Source organism: Saimiri boliviensis, chromosome 1 (genome assembly GCF_048565385.1).
Source record: "Saimiri boliviensis isolate mSaiBol1 chromosome 1, mSaiBol1.pri, whole genome shotgun sequence".
Classification (NCBI taxonomy): domain Eukaryota; kingdom Metazoa; phylum Chordata; class Mammalia; order Primates; family Cebidae; genus Saimiri; species Saimiri boliviensis.
In genome coordinates, this window is record NC_133449.1 from 141,138,617 (window position 1) to 141,159,778 (window position 21,162).

The 21,162-nt window shown below is 50.3% G+C and overlaps 1 protein-coding gene across 6 annotated transcripts in view; it reads left to right on the forward strand.

Moving 5' to 3' along the window:
• ANKRD11 (ankyrin repeat domain containing 11) overlaps positions 1 to 21,162 on the forward strand; it is a 234,351-nt gene that overhangs the window by 168,700 nt on the left and 44,489 nt on the right. For all 6 annotated transcript variants that reach the window (XM_074405299.1, XM_074405306.1, XM_074405309.1 and 3 more), the window contains one exon: positions 15,538 to 15,680. In XM_074405299.1, coding sequence (XP_074261400.1) covers positions 15,594 to 15,680 — 87 coding nt within the window. In that variant the 5' untranslated portion in view covers positions 15,538 to 15,593. The remainder of the gene's footprint in view (positions 1 to 15,537; positions 15,681 to 21,162) is intronic.

The window sequence follows — 21,162 nt, forward strand, 5'->3', positions numbered from 1 at the left end:
GTCACGACTGCAACAAACGGCCACTCTCTTTGGGATACTAAGGCCGGGGGTTCAGGGCAACCCTCTGTACTTCATGCTCAATTTTGCTGTAAACCTAAAGCTGCTTTAAAAAATAAAGTATATTTTTTGTTTTAAATGACTCTTTAACATGCTAAAATGACTCTGGAATTGACCTTAGTCATGACCCAAAAGTTGTGATGCAGTACTGTGTCTTTGTAGTAGAGTTTCCAGAGCATTGTTGAGCTTGGACATTGGGTCCAGTGATGTTGGGTCAGGCAGGCATTTGTGCATGCTCCACAGGGGACCCTTGTTCTCTGGGGGACCACGTGTCAGATCCCCCAGGTGTGCTGGATGGGAAAGCCACTGAGAACTGTGGGGAGCACCTGTGTTCTGTTGCATCTCTTGTTTCTAGAGTTTGTAATTACGTTCTGTACTGTGGACCCTTGCATTAAAAAACAAAGCAGCCCTAAGGAGTCATACAAAATATGAGTATAAAGGAAAGAAATGGAAGTTTCTAAGTGAATTGCTTTCTTTCTCACTTGCACCTGGATAACCTCCTTAGTGGTGTGGAGAGTGAAACTATGGAAATGAGGGCAGTGAGGTGCTTTCCTCTCCAGCAGCCCCCTGCAACGGAGAGGGCATTGCAGACCAGGCCCCAGGGAACCCTGCCTGCTTCTCAGCACCTCTCTCCTTGTGTTTATCCTCTGCTTTTTTCTAAAGCCGTGACAGTGTGATAACATGGATTTAGGTAGTGCTTTACTGTTTACAAAGTACATTTTCATCTAATCCCCACAAGATCCTTTAAGAGAATGTGTTCTTGTCCTTATTTTATAGGAGAAGTGGGTGAGAACCAGTGAGCGGATGAGGTGAGAGTTTTCCTGCATTTGTCTTGGGCTGCAAGTACCATTTCTCTCCAGTGCTGCTCCTATATCCCCATCTGCGGGTGTAGGTGGTGGCAGCCTGGGGGGACACATGGAGCTCAGGCATCTCTGCCCTCTGGGACTCGGGGGCTCGGGGTTTCCTTCTGAAACACCAAAGATGCTTTAGCCATCCCAAGACTTCATGGGTGTTTTGTATGAGTTGGGTTTTTTGTTTTTTGTTTGTGTCAATGTTTGTAGACTGCTTGTGAAATGCTCCTTGTTTATGAGAATTCTTTAATACATGAAGGAGTCATTTCTTTGACACATTCTGAAGTTTTCTGGCATTTTGTCTTTTACGTTTTAAAATTTTTATTATCGTTTTTTATGGAGACGGGGTCTTGTTTATTGCCCAGTCTGATCTCAAACTCCTGGGCTCTAGTGATCCTCCCACCTCAGCCTTCTGGTTCTGGTTCTGGGATTACACGCATGAGCCACTGCACCCTACTAAGTTTTAAAATTTTTATTCAAAGTGTTATATGCCCTTCTTAACAGAGAGTATGGTGTATACAGTGATGACGACAGTTCCCAGCCTGTGGGTTCCACTTGCCGGAGCCATCCCATCCCGTTACCCAGAACCAAACCCGAGAGTGCAGCATTGCATCCGCAGAAAACAATCAAAACCATCGCCATGTGTTAGACTAAATAAAAATTAAAAGAGCTCACAGGCTGGGTGGTTCACGCCGGTAGCCCCAAGTATTTTGGGAGGCTGAGGCAGGGGGATCCCTTGAGCCCAGGACTTTGTTTTGTTACGCTCCAGCCTGGGTGACAGGAGATCCTGTGTCTCACTATATATCTATAACTATCTCTGTTTCGGTGGTGAATCCTCGTGTGCCTCAACTTTCTCAGTGTTGCCACACACCCCGTGCTATCACAGCGCTCTGTCCTAAGTGGACCATTTTGAACAGTTTGAACTGGTTTCCATACAGGGTCTATACACTAAGATTCTTTTATGTCTTTAAATCCATGTCTTTTACATTTTTAATCCATAAACTCTCCCTATGTTGTTTTCTCTTGGATTGTTTTCCCCCATTTGTCAGAGATCTGGGTCTTTTGTCCCGCAGAGTTGTTCTGTCTGTTGGGTATATGATGTGAACTGTGTATCTACTTTTAAATTTTCTATTAGCCTCATTGTAGAGTAAAAAGAAACAAATGAAGTTAATATTAAGAATGCATTTTATCAGGCCGGGTATGGTGGTTCATGCCTGTAATCCTAGCGTTTAGGGATGCCAAGGCAGGTGGGTCACCTGAGGTCAGGTATTTGAGAGTAGCCTGTCCAACGTGGTGAAACCCCATCTCTACTAAAATTTAAAAAATTAGCCAGGCTTGGTGGCATATGCCTGTAATCCCAGCTACCCAGGAGACTGAGGCAAGTGAATTGCTTGAAACTGGGAGACAGAGGTTGCAGTGAGCCTAGAGAGTGCCATTGCACTCCAGCATTGGGGGCAGAGTGAGACTCCATCTCCAAAAAAATGTATTTCATCCAACCTAGCATACGCCAAAATAGTTTCATTTTAACATGTAATCAATGTGAAAAGTATTCATGGAATTGTTTTGGTATTAAGTCTTTGAAATCAGAGTGTATTAAACGCTTCAGCTCATCTCAGCTTGGACAGACCAAGTGTCCAGTGCTTGGTGGCTCCACGTAGCTGACAGCTGTGGTCATTGCCTGCCTAGCTCTGAGAGTCTCCTCCGGTCTGGACGGGACGTTCCGTGGTGGTATCACGCATCTCTCTGGTCCCTGAGGGATCTGTGCATTGGCATTTGGATCTAGAGGCATGGTGAGATTCAGGTTCACTTGTGTTGGTGTTTTTCTTGTTCTTTTTTGGCAAGACTGCTTCTTAGGGTTCATCATTTTACAGTAGGGCACACACAGCATCTTGGCTGTGTCCCTTTTTGTCAGGGAACCCTTCATGGATGCTGATTGCTTGGCTCCACTGATTAATTAGGCTTGCTTGTGGTGATGCTGTGACTCTGCCATTCTCTTGTTGCTGGAATATTTGTGTGTAGAGATCATTTCCTCCCATCCTCTGTCAGGTTGAGGCACAGCTTATGTGTTAAGAATAATAAATGTTTGATTGCCCTTAACAATTTTCAAAACAGTGACTTTTTTTTTTTCAGGCAGCATCTCATTATTTTGCCTAGGCTGGAGTGCAGTGGCACACTCCACCTCTACCTCCCAGGCTCAAGCAATTCTCCTGCCTCAGCCTCTTGAGCAGCTGGGACTACAGGAGCACGCTACCACGCCCGGCTGATTTTTGTATTTTTAGTAGAGACGGGGTTTCACCATGTTAGCCAGGCTGGTCTCAAACTCCTGACCTTAAGTGATCCACCCAACTCAGCCTCCCAAAGTGCTGGAATTACAGGTGCAAGCCACCATGCATGGCCATCATTGCAAACTGTATACTGAACAATCTCAGAATAATTCTGTCATAACCACCAACAATATTATTATTGAAAATAGGAAGATTTGGCCAGGCGCAGTGGCTCACGCCTGTAATCTGAACACTTTGGGAGGCCAAAGTGGGCAGATCATGGGGTCAGGAGTTAAGGACCAGCCTGGCCAACAGGGTAAAATCCTGTCTCTACTAAAATACAAAAATTAGCTGGGCGCGGTGATGTGTGTGGCTGTAATCCTGGCTACTTAGGAGGCTAAGGCAGGAGAATCGCTTGAACCCAGGAGGTGGAGGTTGGAGTGAGCTGAAATCACGCCCTTGTACTCCAGCCTGAGCAACAGAGTGAGACTCAGTCTTCAAAATATAAAAATAAAAAATAAGAAGGTTTTTTTGCTTATATTTTTTAAATTTTTAATTTTTGTCCTCAGGGCATTTAGCACTAACTAGAACTGTACAGTGAAATTGTTAGGTTTTCATCAAAAGCCACTTGTGTAGCAGTTTAAAGAATGACCACAGAATCTTTGGTCTGCCGTCCTTCAGAAGGTAGAGCGTAATTCTCTGCTGAGTGTGGGCTGCACATTGTAACTCACTGAGGAGGAACCGGATGAGGTGGAAGTGAAGCCATGGGACTTCTGATACAAGAGGTGCCCTGACTTCCTCCTTGCCACCCATCAGTCACTGTCCTGAGGAAGCCAGCTGCCATGTCACGAGGACCCTCACGCAGCCCCATGGACGTGTCCACACGTCTACAGCCTGTCTATGCACCAAGGAATTCAGGCTTTCTGCCAGAACCAGCAACAGTCCCCACCTCCCCCTGCCCCACTCCCAACCACACGAGCGGCCCACTAGGGAGCATCCCCTCCCACTGCACCGGTCCCACTATCACCTGACTCATATCCTGAGCCAGGTCCCCAGAGCCCTCCCACCCAGAAGCTGCATGGTGTCAGGAATGCTTTTATGGTGTGGTGTTGGCTCCTGGTCACTGTTGACAGATGCTCTCTCTCCTGCCCCTGGCCCGACACACAGCCAAGTGTATTGCTTCCTCTTCCCTTTTGGAGGTTTAGAGATTGCTTTTTGTGTTTTTATATACTGAATGTTTTAAATCCTTTAAATGTTAATATTTAATGTCAGATATATTTAAATTATTTTAAACATTATTAAAGTGTTTATATTTAATGTGAATATTTAAGTTTTTGCATTCTGTTTTTGAGACAAGGTCTCAACTCTGTCGCTCAGGCTAGAGTGCAGTGGTGCGATCTCGGCTCAGAACTCCTGACCTCAAGTGATCCCCACTCCTCACCCTCCCAAGGTGCTGGGATTCACCATGCCCAGTCTCATTTTATATTTAATGGTTTAAATGATGTAAAATGCATGATTCCAAAGCCAAATACACAAAACAAGGTTTATGAAAGTAAGCTTACCTTCTACCTCTTTTTTTTTTTTTTTTAACTATATTTCTTCTTCCTTTCTGTGAGAATTAATTTTCTTTTTGGTATTAGTAAATTTTTTAACAGCTTTATTGGATTATGAGTGACGTAAAATTCACTTTATATGTGCAGTTCAGTGGGTTTTGGGAAATGCATACCATTGGGAAAACACCATCACGTCGACAGACATATAGAATGTTTTCATTACCCATGGAAGTTTCCGTGTATCCCTTGTTTGTGTTTTTTTACCCCTTTGAAATCATTGTAGACTCAAAGGATGTTGAAAAAGTTATAGAGCCTCATTTTCCCTTCCCCAGCTTCCCCCAGTGGTCGGGAATGTGACGTTGGAAGACATGTTGACTGGACCCCAGACTCCATTCAGATCCCACCAGCTCTATCCTGGATACCTGGTCCTAGAGCCTCCTCATGGGGTCCCACCTGTTTGTCCTGGAGGAAGCCAGCTGCCAGGAGTCTCACAGGGAGTGACCTGCGAGATGGGCTTTTTGCACTCACTTGGCAGTGTCCTGTCCTCTGCAGATTCACCTGCGCTCTTGGGTGTATCCATAGCCATTCTTTTCATTGCTGGGGGTCTGCCATGGTGTGAAGGAAACCCAGTTCCAAGGACATTACTGGGACAGCTGTTGAAGGATTTTCCCTGTTGTCTGTTACTAGTAGGTCTTTGTGTGTGCATGAGGCTCCGTTTCTCAGATGAATGCCCTGGAGTGCAGTCATCTTGGTGGGTGGCAGGTGTACGCTTGTGTTTGTGAGGCTGCCTCGCTGTCCTCCACAGCAGCAGCACCACTGCCCCTATCTGCAGCCAGTGAGGGAGTTCCAGCTATGCTCCCTCCTCTTCAGCATTCATTCTTACCTTGGGTTTCAGTTGCTCCCATAGGTGTGTAGTAACGTCTCACTGTGGTTTTACGTTTCATTTCCCTAATGGCTTGGATGTTGAGTGTCTTTTCATGTGCTTATTCACCTTGCATACCTCTTCTGAAATGACTGTATCTTTCCTCTTATTTTCGAATTAATGTTGGTTTGTTGTTTGATATTTCTTTCTTCTATATATAAGTCTGCTGTCTGACTTGTGATTTGCAGATACTTTTCCCTGTCTGAAGTTTGTCTTTGTTTGCACTCTTTAAACTAGATCTTTCATGGAGCAAAAGATTTAATTTTGTTGAGGTAGTTTATTGATTTTTTTATTTTATGGGTTGTGCTTTGGTGCCTTGTCTAACTTTGGCCCTAGGTCCTAAAGATTTTCTCCCATTTTTTCCTAAAATATGTGTAGGTTTTTATAGTTTTGTTCCATTTGAACCTAAGCATTTTATTTTTATTTGGAGCAACTATAAATGATACTGTGTCTTTATTTCTTGTTTTCATGTGATCATTGCTAGGGTGTAGAATTAGGATGGGTTTGCATATTGATCTTGGATTCTGTGGCCTTGCTGAACTCTATTATATAAAGTTTCTCAGGATTTTTGATAGATTCCTTGTGGTTTTCGACGTGCACTTATGCCGTCTTTATTCCGATTTATTTCCTTCCGCCCTATATGCCATTCCATCTACTTCCCAGTCCGCACCGTGCTGTCCAGACTTCTGTTGAGTGTTGAGTGGCAGCCCTGAGCACGTCACTCTTGATCATGCTAGCCTCGAGCTCTTGGTAGACGGCCTTTACTGTGTTGAGGATGTTTCTCCACGCTCCTGTTTTGCTAGGAATTTTCATCATGAGTTTTGAATTTTACCAGATGATTTTCTGTACCAGTTGTGATTATGTGAATTTTTTTCTTTAGCTGTTGGCCTGGTTGATGACGACTGATTGATTGATTGTTGAGCCAGCCTTACATATTTTACTGTTACCAGAAGCTTAGGTGTCCCTCCGAATTTCTAAACCTATACAGATTTTTCTATGGGTTGCACCCACTTTTTTCTGCTTCTCCACATGGTCGGGTATCTATAGATCCTCATTTGTTCTGTTAGCTCCATGCGCAGATGTGCCTGGATGCCACCATCAGCCCCTGGCGGGGAGCTTTGTGTTCAGCCCCTTTCTTAGGAGGCGCTGCAGTACACTGCTCTGGTCCAGGCACATTTTCATGTCCTGGTTGTGTTGTTTTGGTTTGGGGTTTGGATTTTTTTCACACAGGGTCTTGCTCTGTCACCCAGCCTGGAGTGCCCTGGTGTGATCTCACCTCACTGAAGCCTTGACCTCCTGGGCTCAAGGGGTCTTCCTGCCTCAGGTTCCCGAGTAGCTGGGATTACAGAGGCACAAAACCTTGACTGGCTGATTTTCTGATGTGTTTTTAAAGAAGAGACCTCCCTACATTGCCTGGGTCTTGAACTTGTGGGCCCAAATGACCCCCTTGCCTTGGCCTCCTGCGTAGCTGGAACCACAGGGGTCAGCCAGCATGCCTGGCCCTATTTGGGCAGATTGAGCAATGGGTGGCAGGTTGTTGAGTGGTGTGCACCTCGTGCTTCGAGGTGGCTGCACCCCTTCTGTGGGCCATCCTTCTCTGCGTTCTCAGCAGCGGTGCATGACACTCATGACCTTTCTAACCTTCCTCTTCCCTGCGTGTTTCTCTCTGCTGGTCACTTCTGTGTGTTTATTTCCACACTTGCAAGCCTTGGAGGATATCTGCTGACTCACCCTCCATCTGCCGTCTGTGCCTTATGGCTGTGATTATTTTTAGCTATGCAGTTGTACCTTTAGACACACACGCCTACATTTCTTTGTCTTCATCACGTTTAGTTTATATCTTGGTGCCTTCTGTGTAAGAGAAGCGTTTTCCTTGCTCTTCTTTCCCTCCATCTTCACAGAGCTGTGCGTCCCCTTATCAGGCTCCTAGCTAGCTCCCTGTCCTACTGCGTAGTATGTGCTGGGTGTGACTAGGCCTTCCCGACAGGCTGGGAACCTCAGGTTGCTCCCTCCAATGCAGTCCTTCTACCTCAGGGCAAGGACACCCTGAGGAGACAGGTTCTGGAGCCAGGGCATAGTCTGGCCTTTACCTCTGTCTCCCTAAAACTGTACTTCAGCTGAAAGGCAGCACAGCACTGGAACGTCCACACAGTACAAATGAACGACTCAGCAGGTGGCAAAAGCAGACGCCTAAGCAGACGCCTCTGCAACCTTTACTTAGAACGCCCTCGGTTTTACCCTCACTTCCAGTTCCCAGTCCGCCCAGGCAGCCGTTATGCACACTTTGGTGATGTCAACTAAGTAGCATCCCTAAGTACTGTAGTTTGCTGTTTTCTGGAATTTATGTGAATATGTCGTGTGTTTTTGTCCCCAATATTATTATCATGTGTGTGTGAGAGAGAGAGGAGGGAGGGACAGGATCTGGCTCTGACTGTAACACCCAGGTTGGAGTACAGTCAGAGCCAGATGCTCTTGGCTCACTGCAGCCTCAACCTCCTGGGCCCTCCAGGTGATCCTCCTGCCTCAGCTTTCTGGGTAGCTGAGGCTGGACGGCATGCACCACAGTGCCTGGCTAGTTGTTAAATTTTTGTAGAAACAGGGTTCCTCAACATTATCTTTTGGGTTGCTTCATGCTGTGACGTGTGTGCTTTCCCTGCTGTGTAGTGTTCCATCCTCACATCCAGTGGCATGCTGCAAACCCCACTGCTGTGAAGCATTTCATGCTTGTCTCCGGTGTGTGTGCGCCTGCCTTTCTTTTGAATGTGTATATCCCCAATGGCATTGCTGGGGCATGCCTATGTTCAGTTTGAGTAGAAAGCACCAGGTTCGTTAGGTTGCCCTGATGAGAATCGGTCAGTTTCCATTTTTTCTACCTCATCACCAGTACTTGTATGTATTAGTGTTCTCTAGAGGGGCACAACTAATGGATCAATGCATATGTGGAGGGCAGTTTATTGGGAGTATTGGCTCACATGTTCACAAGGTGAAGTCCCACAATAGGCCCTCTTGCAAGCTGAGGAGCCAGGAAGCCAGTCCGAGCCCCAAAACCTCAACAGTAGGGACGCTGACAGCGCAACCTTCAGTCTGTGTCCAAAGGCCCGAGAGCCCCTGGCAAACCACTGGTGTTGGCCCAAGAGTCCCAAAGCTGAAGAACTTGGTGTCTGATGTTTGAGGGCAGGAAGCCCCCAGCACGGGAGAAAGCCAGAACACTCAGCCAGTCCCGTCCTTCCATACTCCTCTGCCTGCTTTATTGTAGCTGCGCTGGTCACTGATTAGACGGTGCCCAGGCAGACTGAGGGTGGGTCTGCCCCTCTCCCAGTCCACTGACTGAAATGTTAATCTCCTTTGGCAACACTCTCATGACACTCCCAGGTACAATACTTCACATCCTTCAATACAGTGAAGTTGACACTCAGTAGAAATCATCGCGTTTACCTTGGTTTTAGCTTGGATTTTCTTTTCTTTTCTTTTCTTTTTTGAGACGGAGTTTCTCTCTTGTTACCCAGGCTGGAGTGCAATAGCGCAATCTCGGCTCACCGCGACCTCCGCCTCCTGGGTTCAGGCAATTCTCCTGTCTCAGCCTCCTGAATAGCTGGGATTACAGGCATGCGCCACCACGCCCAGCTAATTTTTTGTATTTTTAGTAGAGACGGGGTTTCACCGTGTTGATCAGGATGGTCTCGATCTTTTGACCTCGTGATCCACCCGCCTCGGCCTCCCAAAGTGCTGGGATTACAGGCTTGAGCCACCGCGCCTGGCCTGGATTTTCTTAATGACTGATGTAGTTGAGAACTTTGCACCCACTTGCCGCCCTCCTGGCTCCCCTCCTCTGTAAAGTTCCCGTGTAACTCCTGTGTCCGTGTTTGTGCTGGATAGTTCATGTCTCTCGAGCAAGGGGGCTTCTGTGTGTTTCACGCAACCTGGTTCCCGAGCATGCATGTGTGTGACCGAAGCAGAGGTCAGAGATGCAGAACGCCCTCCTGGCGCTGCTCACCCTGTGGTAACAGAAACCAGAAGTGGAATAGGGGCTGCATGTAGAGAACGGGGCTGCAGCAGAGAGCCTGTGTGCCTTGGAACAGAGGGTGGGAAGGTGGGAGCAGCCCCTGCCGCTGTAACAGGAAAACCACAGATCCTGTGGGTCTTTTAAATAAGCAGAAATCTGTGTCTCATGGTTCTGGAGGCTGACACGCCTGAGTTCAAGGTGCTGGCAGATTTGGTTCCTGGCATTTTTCTCATGCAACATAGTGGAAGGGCAGACAGGCGTCCTTATTTTTTTCCTTTGAGACAGAGTCTCGCTCTGTCGCCACGTTGATCACACAGTGATGTGATCTCGGCTCACTGCAACCTCCACCTCCCAGATTCAAGTGGTTCTCCTCCCTCAGCCTCCCGAGTAACTGGGATTACAGGCGTGCACCACCACTCCTGTACTCGAAGCTACTCGGGAGGCTAAAGTGGGAGGATGGTTTGAACCCTGGAGGCGCAGTGAGCTGCGATCACACTGGTGCACGCCAGCATGGGCGAAAGAATGAGATCCTGTCTCAGACAAACAAAATGAACCGTTCTAAGAAAGATAAGGTGTTTGGAGCATGGCCTTGTGTTCTACAGGCAGACCAGGCCTCCTCACCATGCCAGGCTGTGCCCAGGGCTAAGGAGGCCAAGCCTGGAGCCATGCAGGACTGCTGCTTCCAGCCTCTCCTCACTCCCTTTCCCCACATTCTCCAGTGTCCCTACAAGGTAAACAGCCCTTTGGTGTTTGATCCTCTCAATCACGAGTGTGTTCCCGTCTTTAGAATTGGAGTTAGGATTGAACAGTTCTTGGATAGCTTTCCCCCACCCCTTTTTCCACCGCGCTTCTGACTTCTCTTCGTGAGGGTGCCTCCCTCCTCCTGGACCTCTGAGGCCAAGTGCCTGCGTGAGGGGGAGGGGGATGAATCACATCCCTTCTCAGGGACTTTGGGCACCATTCAGTATTTAAATGGTAATTAAACAAACTAGTGGAGTTGTTAACTTACGCAAGGAGAGGAGCATTTGCCCAGGACATGTTTTAAAGCCCTGTTCTGTCAAAACAATGTGTAAGACAAATCTGAATTTGAAGTGTTCTGTTTCTCTCTGGGAGTCTGTGGCGAGTAATGTTGTCTGTTGAGGCTGAGAGACTCACGCAGGTGGAAGGGGCTTGATGATTTAATACAAATTACAGCGAACCCTTGAACGACACAGGAGTTGAAGGCACCAGTCTCCTGTGCAGTTGAAAATTTGTATATAATGTTTAACTTCCCTAAGCTTAACTAACAGCCTCCTGTTGGCCAGAGCCTCCTGACCACATAAAGCCAGTCACACACATTTTGTATGTTATGTGTGTTGTACTCTCACTGTTAGGGTAAGGCAAGCTAGAGAAGCAAAACTACTAAGAAGATCATGAGGAGAAAACAGACCTAGGCCTCGCACGGCAGCGGTGATCTCAATTAAAGGCTTTTATCCTTGTTTTCCCATCAAGGAGGCTGAAGAGGAAGAGGAGAGATGGGTCTTCCCGTCTCAGGAATGGCAGCGGCAGAAGAAAATCTCCCTAGCCCAGGTTGTTCGAGAGTGCACTGTACTTAATTATATCCCTTTATTCAAGGTGAATTTCAGCCCTGACTTTTTTTTCCCCCCTGTGAGTTTTAGGAATTAATTGCATCACTACAGGTTTTTTCTTGTGTGGTCTTTCTCAGATGTTAGTGTGCAGAGCAGAACAGTGTGAAAGTGCAGGGTTGGAATCAGAAGGTCTCAGGGACCCGTGAGTCTCCATGTTCCACAGGCTCCCTGGTGATGCCAAGGCCTCTGGCAAGGAGTGCTGTGGGCAGCCCCTGCCCCACACTGCCCCACACCACCCCACAGGTGTCTCAGGATCCTAGACTGGCCCTGGTCCTAGAAGCCCAGGAGAGGCAGCTCCAGATTCCCCACCAGTGCCTCCTGCTCTTCACTCCTCAGCTGAAGAGACCAGATCAGGCTGGAATTCCCGGGGTTTTTGCCAGACTCGTCTTAACGGCAGTCAGTGTAACCCCTTCTGTGTCAGACTTGGTCCTGGAGGTAGGCTCTTTGGTGCTTGCCGAGTCTTCTAGGGAGCAGAGGGAATCGCAGTTGGGCTCCTGTGTGTGCGGATGGGGAGGGCGCACCGTCTGGGATGGTTTAGGTAAAGGCTCTGTACTTGCTGGCATAGGGAGGGTGCTGCGAAGCCTCCCCTGTGGTTTCCCTGGGCCGGTCTTGACAGCACCCCTCACACCTGAGTGCTCTTGATGCCACCTTCAGGGAGGATCAGGGTGTCCTTGTTCCTGTCATGTCTCTTGAGCCCTGTGGTAGGGGAGGTGGAGCCCCAGTGGGCTGCAGGGCCCCTTGCAGTATGGAGAGGCACAGGACAAGGACGGCTTGTCCTTGTCAGCATCAGCTGGCCCCGGATCCCAGAGCTGTCCACAGATACTGTCCCACTCTGCTGGGCTGAGCTATGTCTTGTTTTGGCAGCTGCGGGGCTGCCAGGTAATGGGCAAGTTCCTGAACCCACAGCATTGGTGCTGTGGATTCTGTGTCAGGGAGTGTGCCACTGGCTCATGTGGGAGACTCCCGCCACCCTGGACTCTGGGTGACCCTGACAGCCTGTGGAGCTGGGACAGATGCCGTCCATCTGGAGGTGAAGGAACAGGGAATGCGTGGCATGGGGCTGGTCAGGGCCATGGTGCTGTCCGGCCCCTTCAGCCGCAGCTCTGTGTTTCCCTTCCCATGGGCCGTGCTCTCCCATCTGCACGGAGCATGAATCAGCCCCAGTGTCCCGAGGCGCGTTTCTTCTCCTCCTGACTAAAGGGTCACAAGTTTAAAATAGACTTTGCCTGATAATTTGGAAATGAGGGAGATGTAGGCTGCTCTTAAAAGGAGTCTAGGCAGGGACAGTCAGGTCTCCTCCCAGGGAAGAGACTCTGTCTTGGGGGTGAGGCCCAATGGCCCCTGTTCTGTTGTTGGCTGTGCAGCATCGTGATGAGAAGGCACAGGGGCTAGGCCCAGGGAGCTGTCTAAAGTGGGGACTCCCATATGTTCAAAGACTGCCCTGTGTGACAGCTCTGCCAGGGAGGTGTGGAGGCATCATGGCAGCCCCCACCCTTGGACAATGCCCGTGAGTAAGCCGAACCTGTGGTTTGGCTCCTCAGTGCCATGCAACTACTGGGAGAAGTCACTGACATGGCTGAGTGACGGTGCCTCAGGCCTCAGCTGGCTCTGCCATGTCATAGCAAGGGGCGAGGCTGCCCAGCCCTATGCCTGGTGCCTGCAGATAGGTCCTGGGAGGCATAGGATGGGCTAGATGGCAGCTGCATCCAAACCAGCGGCGTCCACATGGACCCAGATGCTTCAGCAGCACATCTCAGCTCTGTCACCCATCTCAATGACGTGATGAGAGTGGTGGTTCACGGAGAGGCTGGGGCTACAGGGCCCTGAGCAGATCGCTGCCATCAGTAATGTGTTGTAGCCAAGGCCAGGCAGAGAGGAGGGTAGTGGAAGGGCAGTGACCTGGATGGTCATAGCCATATCGTCATGCAGGCGGCTGGGGAAACATCTCTTTCCAGAAAACAAAGCATATGCCTGGGGCAACACCCCCGAGTCGCAGGAGCGTTCAGTGTGATACAGGCCATGGGAAGTATTCTGCTTGGCGGGTGTGGCCCACATCCTCCACCTCCTGAGTGCACTTCCAGATCCCTGGTCCATTGGGGAAGGTGCCTGGGCACAGTCCCAAGCTAGGGACACTGAGAGAACCAGGTGTTTCAGGAGTGAAGTGATAAGCCCTTGCACCATCAGGCCCAGGCACTGTTCGCAGGCCGTGGGGTCTGTGCCCTAACCATGCCAGAGCTGTTCTGGGTGTGTCCATGGGCCACAGACTTCACATCCGAGTTCAGGACGGTGGACTGTACCATGGTGGAGGCTCCATTTTTCCATCCTAAGAGCAGGCAGTCTGGATTTTGTAAAATTTTACTTCCCGATGATCCTTAACTTCTACTTAAACCTTGCCACTGAGTTTCTAGACAGCTGTGAGTTTGAACAGCCTTCTTTGAGTCAGGCGCTGAGATGGCATTTCTCCACGCTGAGACATTGCAGTTTTGTGGTGGAAAACTGGAAGAGAATGTAAAATTCATAGGTTCAGATAGAGAAAATGTCTTTGGCCTCAGCCGTCAGGGATTGTGTCAGAAACACTTGGCACACCTGCACTGTGGGTGGAGGCCTCAGGCAGTGAATACAGGGACCAGACCTGTCCCTCTCTCTAGAGTAACTTTAGGTCTGTTCTTGGGCCAGTTAAATACCAAGACAGCATTTTGTGGGATGTTATCATTTATTTTAGAAAGACAAAGCAGGTCTTGAGATGATGTTGGATGAGAAGCATCTGGTGGTCTCACCCAAGCCTGCGTTCAGGGGCAGGTGGCATATAGCGTACCCTTGAGCCAATGGGGTGGAGGTGGGAGAGGCTTGGAGTGGAGCTGCCACTCACAGGAGTATCTGCACATTGCGCTTCAAAAGCCACACTTGCTGCGTGAGCAGGATGGGTAAATATGGATGCGGGGGGCAAGGGCAGAAGCTGCTCCCCGGATGGTCATGCATGGTAGGGCTGCTGTGGTGACAGAGCAGAGACCTCTGCACAGTTTGGTTCCTGTGAAATGTTTTCAACTGATGGCGTGGTGGTGACCTGAATGGGGACAATGGCTTTGGGCAAGGGGGTGTAGGTATGCCCCCCATTCCTCTTGTAGGCCACAGGCCGGGAGGAGGCCGTGCTCCAGGAATGTCCATGCTGAGCGTGGTGTGGTGAGGAGACCAGGACGAGGCTTGGAAAGGAATGTGCTCACACTGTGTGTCTTACAGGGGCCGTTTCACACCAGAGCGGCTGGGAGTCGGGAGCAGGGGCACAGGGAAGGCCTCCACCATTTGCCTGTTGAGTTTTCTGCAGGAAGAGTGGGACGGAGCAGAGCAAATAGTTCAGAAGTGGCTACTCTGTAAAGTTCTTGCAGGCTTTGTGCTGTAGGGATGGTTTCTCATATCCGTTACCTAGCTCTGCATTGGTTTCAGGCAGGGGATTGGCTTGTGTATGGGAGTTAGGTAAGAAGGTGGTTGGGTTGCATAGGAGCCCTTGGCTATCTAAGAATTTGCTACCCCTGAGAGAGGCAGTCTCTCTGTGGCCTGAAGCTTTTTAAGATGCCAAAATTTCCTTAAATACAGAAAATAAAACATGGCTAATACAGTTATGTGTCCTCAGATTTCTTGGGAAACCCAGGAGCTGGAGCCTGAGGCCCAGGGGAACATCTGGTTTCGTGGTCATGGAGTTGGGACCTCGGAGCTGCCAGGACTCCCTCAGAGACACCCCTTGCCCACCAAGTTAGGGAACTGGGTGTGCAAAGGGCACAGGCCTGGTGGGGAAAGGAGTTGCTTCTCAGGTGGCGAATGGGATGTGAGGCTGAGGTTGTGGACCTGACCTGCCAGACCTGAGGGCTGTGGTATTGCACTGCCGCATGTTGTGACCCTGCCTGCACTGCCTGCAGGAAACGGACTGCCTTGCGGCACCTGACCATTTTGGGTGCAGCCTGTAGCAGGTGGGACCTGGGACCCAGGTGCTGCTGACAGCCACACCCTAGGCCAGGTGTACCTTTCTGCCGCCATGAAGTGCCTGACCCCTCTCTGTTCTCCTTCCTGCTCAAAGCTGCCATTCCTGTTGCTGGTGACCCAGGGAGGCACATCCTGAGATGTCCCTTCCTGGGCCCAGCCCCTGCCATGATCGGAACAGCTGCCTGCTTTGATGAGTTACTGAGTTTGTTGAATGCAATGTGAGAGTGGATGAGTTTTGTGCTGCCTCTGGGTTCAATGAATGTTGTGTTCTCTCTTTTGAACAGACGGTTGATGATGAAGCGCCAGCCGTGTAAATGAAGATCAGGTGAGGAGCAGGACGATGCCCAAGGGTGGGTGCCCTAAAGCACCACAGCAGGAAGACCTTTCCCTCAGCAGCGACATGGTGGAGAAGCAGACTGGGAAAAAGGTAAGGCTGTTTCCTCCCGCCCCTGCGTGCTCACCACACCCAGATGGGGATGAGGCCAGAATGGGGTGCTCCCCACTCATGGCGCTCGTGGCTAGCCTATTCTCTGCCCTCCCGCCCTTTCATTGTACCTCTGTCTGCACCCAGGAGTGGAAAGGGTGGTGAGGAATGATCTTTCCAAAAGTGGCTTTGCTTTTTTTTGTATTTGTTACTTGGGAAGCAAAGTCTGGCATTAAGTAATAGCTTTATGTACAGAAATTGCCCTGAGCCTTAATGTGGCTGCTTGTTTCTTCACCGAGGAATGCAGGATTCTGTCCTGGCTTCCATTAGACCTGTCAGACATTTAGGTATCCTGACTACACGCACTGCTGGGGAATGTCACTTCCAATTTTGGTTTATTGTGTATGCGAATAGGAAAATGATGTAAATTGAAACCACTGCATTTTATTAATGTGCTGTTCATGCTGATTTCCGGGCTGCAAACTTCCTGTCCTGCCGTGTGCTGGGTTACGCAGTTTCCTGGGGTGCAAACTTCCTGTCCTGCAGTAGTGGCAGTTGATGCTGGGTTCTGGGGTGTGTACTTCCTGTCCTGCAGTGTTGGGGGAGATGCTGAATTTTGCGGGTGACTGGCGAACGTGAACTTGGACAGATCCAGGTTCAAGTTCAGGCTTTGCCATATGTTATCTTTGTGACCGTCCACAGGTCAGGTATCTATCGTGAGTCAGCTTGCTGTCTCAGCAGCAGGCACAGGAGTGGTTGGTGAGGCAGGGCTTTGCTGTGGAGGACGCGGGTCAGCTCCTGCCAGCCTATGGTCATCATCTGATCCTCGTGCTTCCTTGCTTTTCCTCTCTGCTTGGTCTGTGTGGCAGGCCGTTCGTCAGTGACCTGTCTGACCTTCTGTGGTCCCTGGTGGGCAGGTCTGCTCACTGTGGTTCCCGGTTGCCAGTTGCTCTGAGCTGCCTTCTGGTCCCCAGGTTACTACCTATGAGGCTGCTCACTGCTTTCTGTGCTGATTTGTTGGGACTCGGCTCTCTGGTCACGTTCTGGGTTGGGTGTGGTGTGAGCTCAGCAGACATTCCACATGTGAACATAACCAGCAAGATGGCCTTCCTCTTGGCAACAACATGGGCAATTCAGTTCACTAATTTTTGGTTAATTGTGAAGCACTTTGTGAACACGGACATCTGTAGGTGCTAAATGACAGTGGCTCCAGTACCCTTCATGTCTGGGCAGTGTCCGAGTGTCTGCTCCCACTTGCTCTGTCCTGAGCCCCTCATGCCGTGTGCAGGGCGAGGGGTCACCGTGGCATGCAGCCGTCAGCGAAGGATGAGCTGAAGCTGGTGCTTGGTCAGCACCACACTGCTGAGCTCACCCACAGGAACGCACGTCTGTGAAGCCTTTGGTGGTTGTGGGTTTGGTGCTTGGGATGGGCGTGTCCTACTGAGCTCCTGAGGAGATGGGTGGTCGGTGCAAACGTGCAGCTGTCAGAGGTGAGGCAGAAAGGCACCAGGGCGGATCACTCTTCCTGATGGTTCCTGCTCTTTTGTGGCTAAGCGCTTGGAGTGTTGGGACAGCTTCATGTTGCCGCCCTGGCCTCATCTTCCGCATCTCATGGGGTTGGGTCCCGGGACTCGGCATTCATGGGGAGCAGCGCAGCTCTGCAAGGGTGCAGAATGCTATGCACACAGCCCAGGCCTCACCCCGTCCCCTTGAGTTCCTGCTGCTGCTGCGAAGCTTCAGCTTCAGCACATTCCATGCCTCGACTGAGCGCTGCTTTTATGCGTTGAAGAATTCCCCACGGAGAGCTGGAACTGTCTCCCAAAAAGGTTGTGTGTGGTGTGGTCTCAGCCTGAGAGCTTGGAGGTATGAACCGTGTGTTATGTTCACATGGTGATGTGAGTGAGGGTCTCCGAAAGGGTTTCTTGGCTTCTGTACCTGGGCTGTGCTCTAGGAAAAAGATGTTTGGGTTGTGCCCTTGGGAGTCTGACGCTGGAGTTCTGGAGTGGCTGTGTGAACGGATTGCTGAATGAACCTGGCCTGTACTCACGGAGGATCCCAGCCTCCTGCCGACAGGTTTTAGGATAAGAGTGATAGTGGCAGCCTGGGTAGGATGCAGAAGGCACGTGGGGAAAGGAGATCCTTGCTCTGGTGTTGATGGCACCTGTCACCCCCATTCATCTGTGTGCCTGGTCTGATGAAGATGAATGAGCAGCGGAGGGAAGAATCAGCTGCTTTGGCTCAGGTCTCAGAAATGCTTATTGAGGAGGGATTCTGAGCAATTGGACACACCAGCCTGCCGTCCGTGGGGGAGCCCTGCATCAGTGGACTTGGAGGGAAGGCAATCCAGGCAGGGCAGCAAGAGAAAGACCAGGGGAGCCAGCAGGTTGTGTCGGCTCATGAGGGCAGGGTGTCCTGACTTGTACGCAGCCCCACCACTGACGTGTGTTCTCAGCTGCTGTGAGTTGTTCTCTTAGCTAAGGAGTAGAGAGACTTGGCTTCACTGGTTCTGATATTGTAGATGCAAGCTCTCTTCACACATGTGCTGTGAGGGATGCATGGATTTAACTCTGGGTTTTTCCAGTTAGGTTGCTGTGTTCTGGGTTCGGTTGTGAGTTTTTGTTTTTTTGTTCATTTTGAAACATGGTTTGGCTCTGTCACACAGGCTGGAGTGCAGTGGTATAAGCTGAGCTCACTGCAACTTCTGCCCCAACCCTGGGCTCAAGCAGTCCTCCTACTTCAGCATCCTTAGTAGCTGGGGCCACAGGAACATACCACCACACCCAGCTAATTTTTGTATTTTTTGTAGAGACAAGGTCTTACCATGTTGCCCAGGCAGGTCTTCAAACTTCCAAGCTCAAGCGAACCTTCAGCCCTGGCCTCCCAATGTGCTAGGATTACAGGCATGAACTACCACATCCAGCCTGTCCTGGGTTTTAGGTTTTGTTTTGTTTTGTTTTGTTTTTTAAACTACTCACAGTAAAGCCAGGCAGTTTTCTCATGGAGGCAGACGAATTTTAAATGTATTACAGGGAGTGGGAGCTCTCAGACCTAGTTGAGCTTTCTTACCTTAAACAGTAGCTTGAAATAGAATGTCTGGGAAAATGCACCCCTGTTTGCAGCTGCTATTAGAAGCTGGATTCCTTAGGGAGGGAGTGATGCCAGAGTGCCAGCACTCAGGTGCACACGTCTGACATGCCCTTCTCCTGGCATAGGCTGAAATGGCTTCTGCTCAGTTTTCTTCCATAAACTCCCATTTCCTCTGATAAAGTTTTATGTTATCAAAAACAATATATTTTTAGATTTTTCTGAAAGAATCTTGATCTCCATGCCAAATACATGGAAGATGGAAACGGAGCCCAGCCCAATCCTGGGGCCATGCTGACCTGACAGCTTGTTCTTGTCTCTTACACAGTCTCAAGCACGCCAGAGAAGGGGCTTCTCTCAGGGCCCCCTCTGGGAGGCAGTCTCTCACCACTGCTGGCCACGTAATCCTAGAACTGCCAGGCTGCCTCAGGAAGCAGCAGCAGGTGTCTGCATCATTGAGTGTGTTCTGATCCAGAGGTATCTAGGGCCGCCAGAGAGCAGCATCGTCCCCAGCCCCATGGCTCAGTCGTACGGTCTTACTGTGCTCCGTGCATGCCACCCAGAGCACAGACAGCGTCTCAGCCAGCAGAGTCACCTGAGCGCCTGGATCCTGTTACGAGCCCGCATTTGCAGCCCCACTCAGACCCTGCGAGCTGTGTGGAGGCTGAGAAGCTGGAGGTGGCGGCCGTCGGCACAGAGGCTGCTGTTGAGAACTACGCATGTGAGCACTCCAGCAAGTCTCAGCGGAAACCCCCCAGTCTGCATCAGTTACAGACTCCTGTCCGGTCTGAGGCCCCTCCCCGAAGGTAGTTTTGTCAGTGCTGCAGGTGAGGGGTGTTGTGAGCTACATCAAGACAATTATTCAAGAAGTCATCTTAGGTGAGAAGCTGGGAGGCAGGTGCCCAGGCTTTGCTGTGTCCCACCTCGAGCTGTGGCTTCGTGAGCAGGTCTCGGATGGGGTCTACTCAGAACAGAGCACAGAACTCATCCTTGGAGGAGCAGGAGACTGTGTGTGATGGCAAGAGCACACGAGGGCAAAGTTGGGCCCAGCCGCCGCCTGAGTGTCAGCTCTGCCTCAGGCTCAGACAGGCCTCAGGCCATTATGGGCCCACATGGGATCTTGGAGAGGGTGGTTTCTGTCCACCCTTTTCAATAAGGCAGAAAAGGACATAGGATGTAGAGCAGCATCACAGAGGAAGCCGGGTTTGCCAGACTTGGGTCCACTTCTCTTGCCAGTCTTTGGGCTCAGAGCACAGAGCCTGTGGCCGACCGGCCCCGCACATCCTAGCAAGCTCTGACCACTTCTGCTTACCCACCACCCAGTTCACATGCCTGCGTGCCAACTCCGTCCCACCCTCCCCTGTGCTGTTCCTCTCTCAGAACACTCGGTCTCTGTCTCCTCCCACCACAGGTTTAGCTCTGAAGGAGTGAATTTGCATTCTCTGTGTTCTCAGCTCTGCTACATGGTGTCTGCACTGAGGCTCACCCAGTGCTGTGAATGCTGAGCCCCTCAGGTTCTCGCATCACGTTTTAAGAAGTGGAAGTCCTGGCTGGGCACAGTGGCCTGGGCCTATAATCCCAGCACTTTGGGAGGCCAAGACATGAGGATCACCTAAAGTCAGGAGTTTGAGACCAGGCTGGCCAACATGTGAAACCCTGTCTCTACTAAAAATAGAAAAATTAGCTGGGCATAGTGGTGCATGCCTGTAATCCCACTTGGGAGGCAGAGGCAGGAGAATCACTTGAACTAGGGAGGCATAGACTGAAGTGAGCTGAGATCGTGCCACTGCACTGCAGCCTGGGCAACAACAGAGTGAGACTGTCTCGGGGGGAAAAAACAAAAGAAAAAAAAAAGCAGAAGTCCTTCCCTGTGTTCCTTTTCCTGATTTTCATTAAGAGAATAAAGCAAAAACGTCCCACTTTAAGGACGTGAAAGCTAAGGAAGTCCTCTTGGCTCTGGGTCCTTAGTGGTGCATAGGGTGCTCTGGGTCCTGAGACACTGGTGGATAGGGTGCTCCGGGTCCTGAGACAGTGGTGCATAGTGTGCTCCGGGTCCTGAGACAGTGGTGGATAGGGTGCTCCGGGTCCTGAGACAGTGGTGGATAGGGTGCTCCGGGTCCTGAGACAGTGGTGGATAGGGTGCTCCGGGTCCTGAGACAGTGGTGCATCGGGTGCTCCGGTTCCTGACACAGTGATGGATAGGGTGCTCCGGTTCCTGACACAGTGATGGATAGGGTGCTCCGGGTCCTGAGACAGTGGTGCATAAGGTGCTCCGGGTCCTGAGACAGTGGTGCATAGGGTGCTCTGGGCAGTCACTTGTGCTTTCATTCTTCCCTCACTTCCAATATAGAAGTCCACTCTGTTTAATTTTTTCTTCTAGAACTCATGCTCTCTTTTAAAA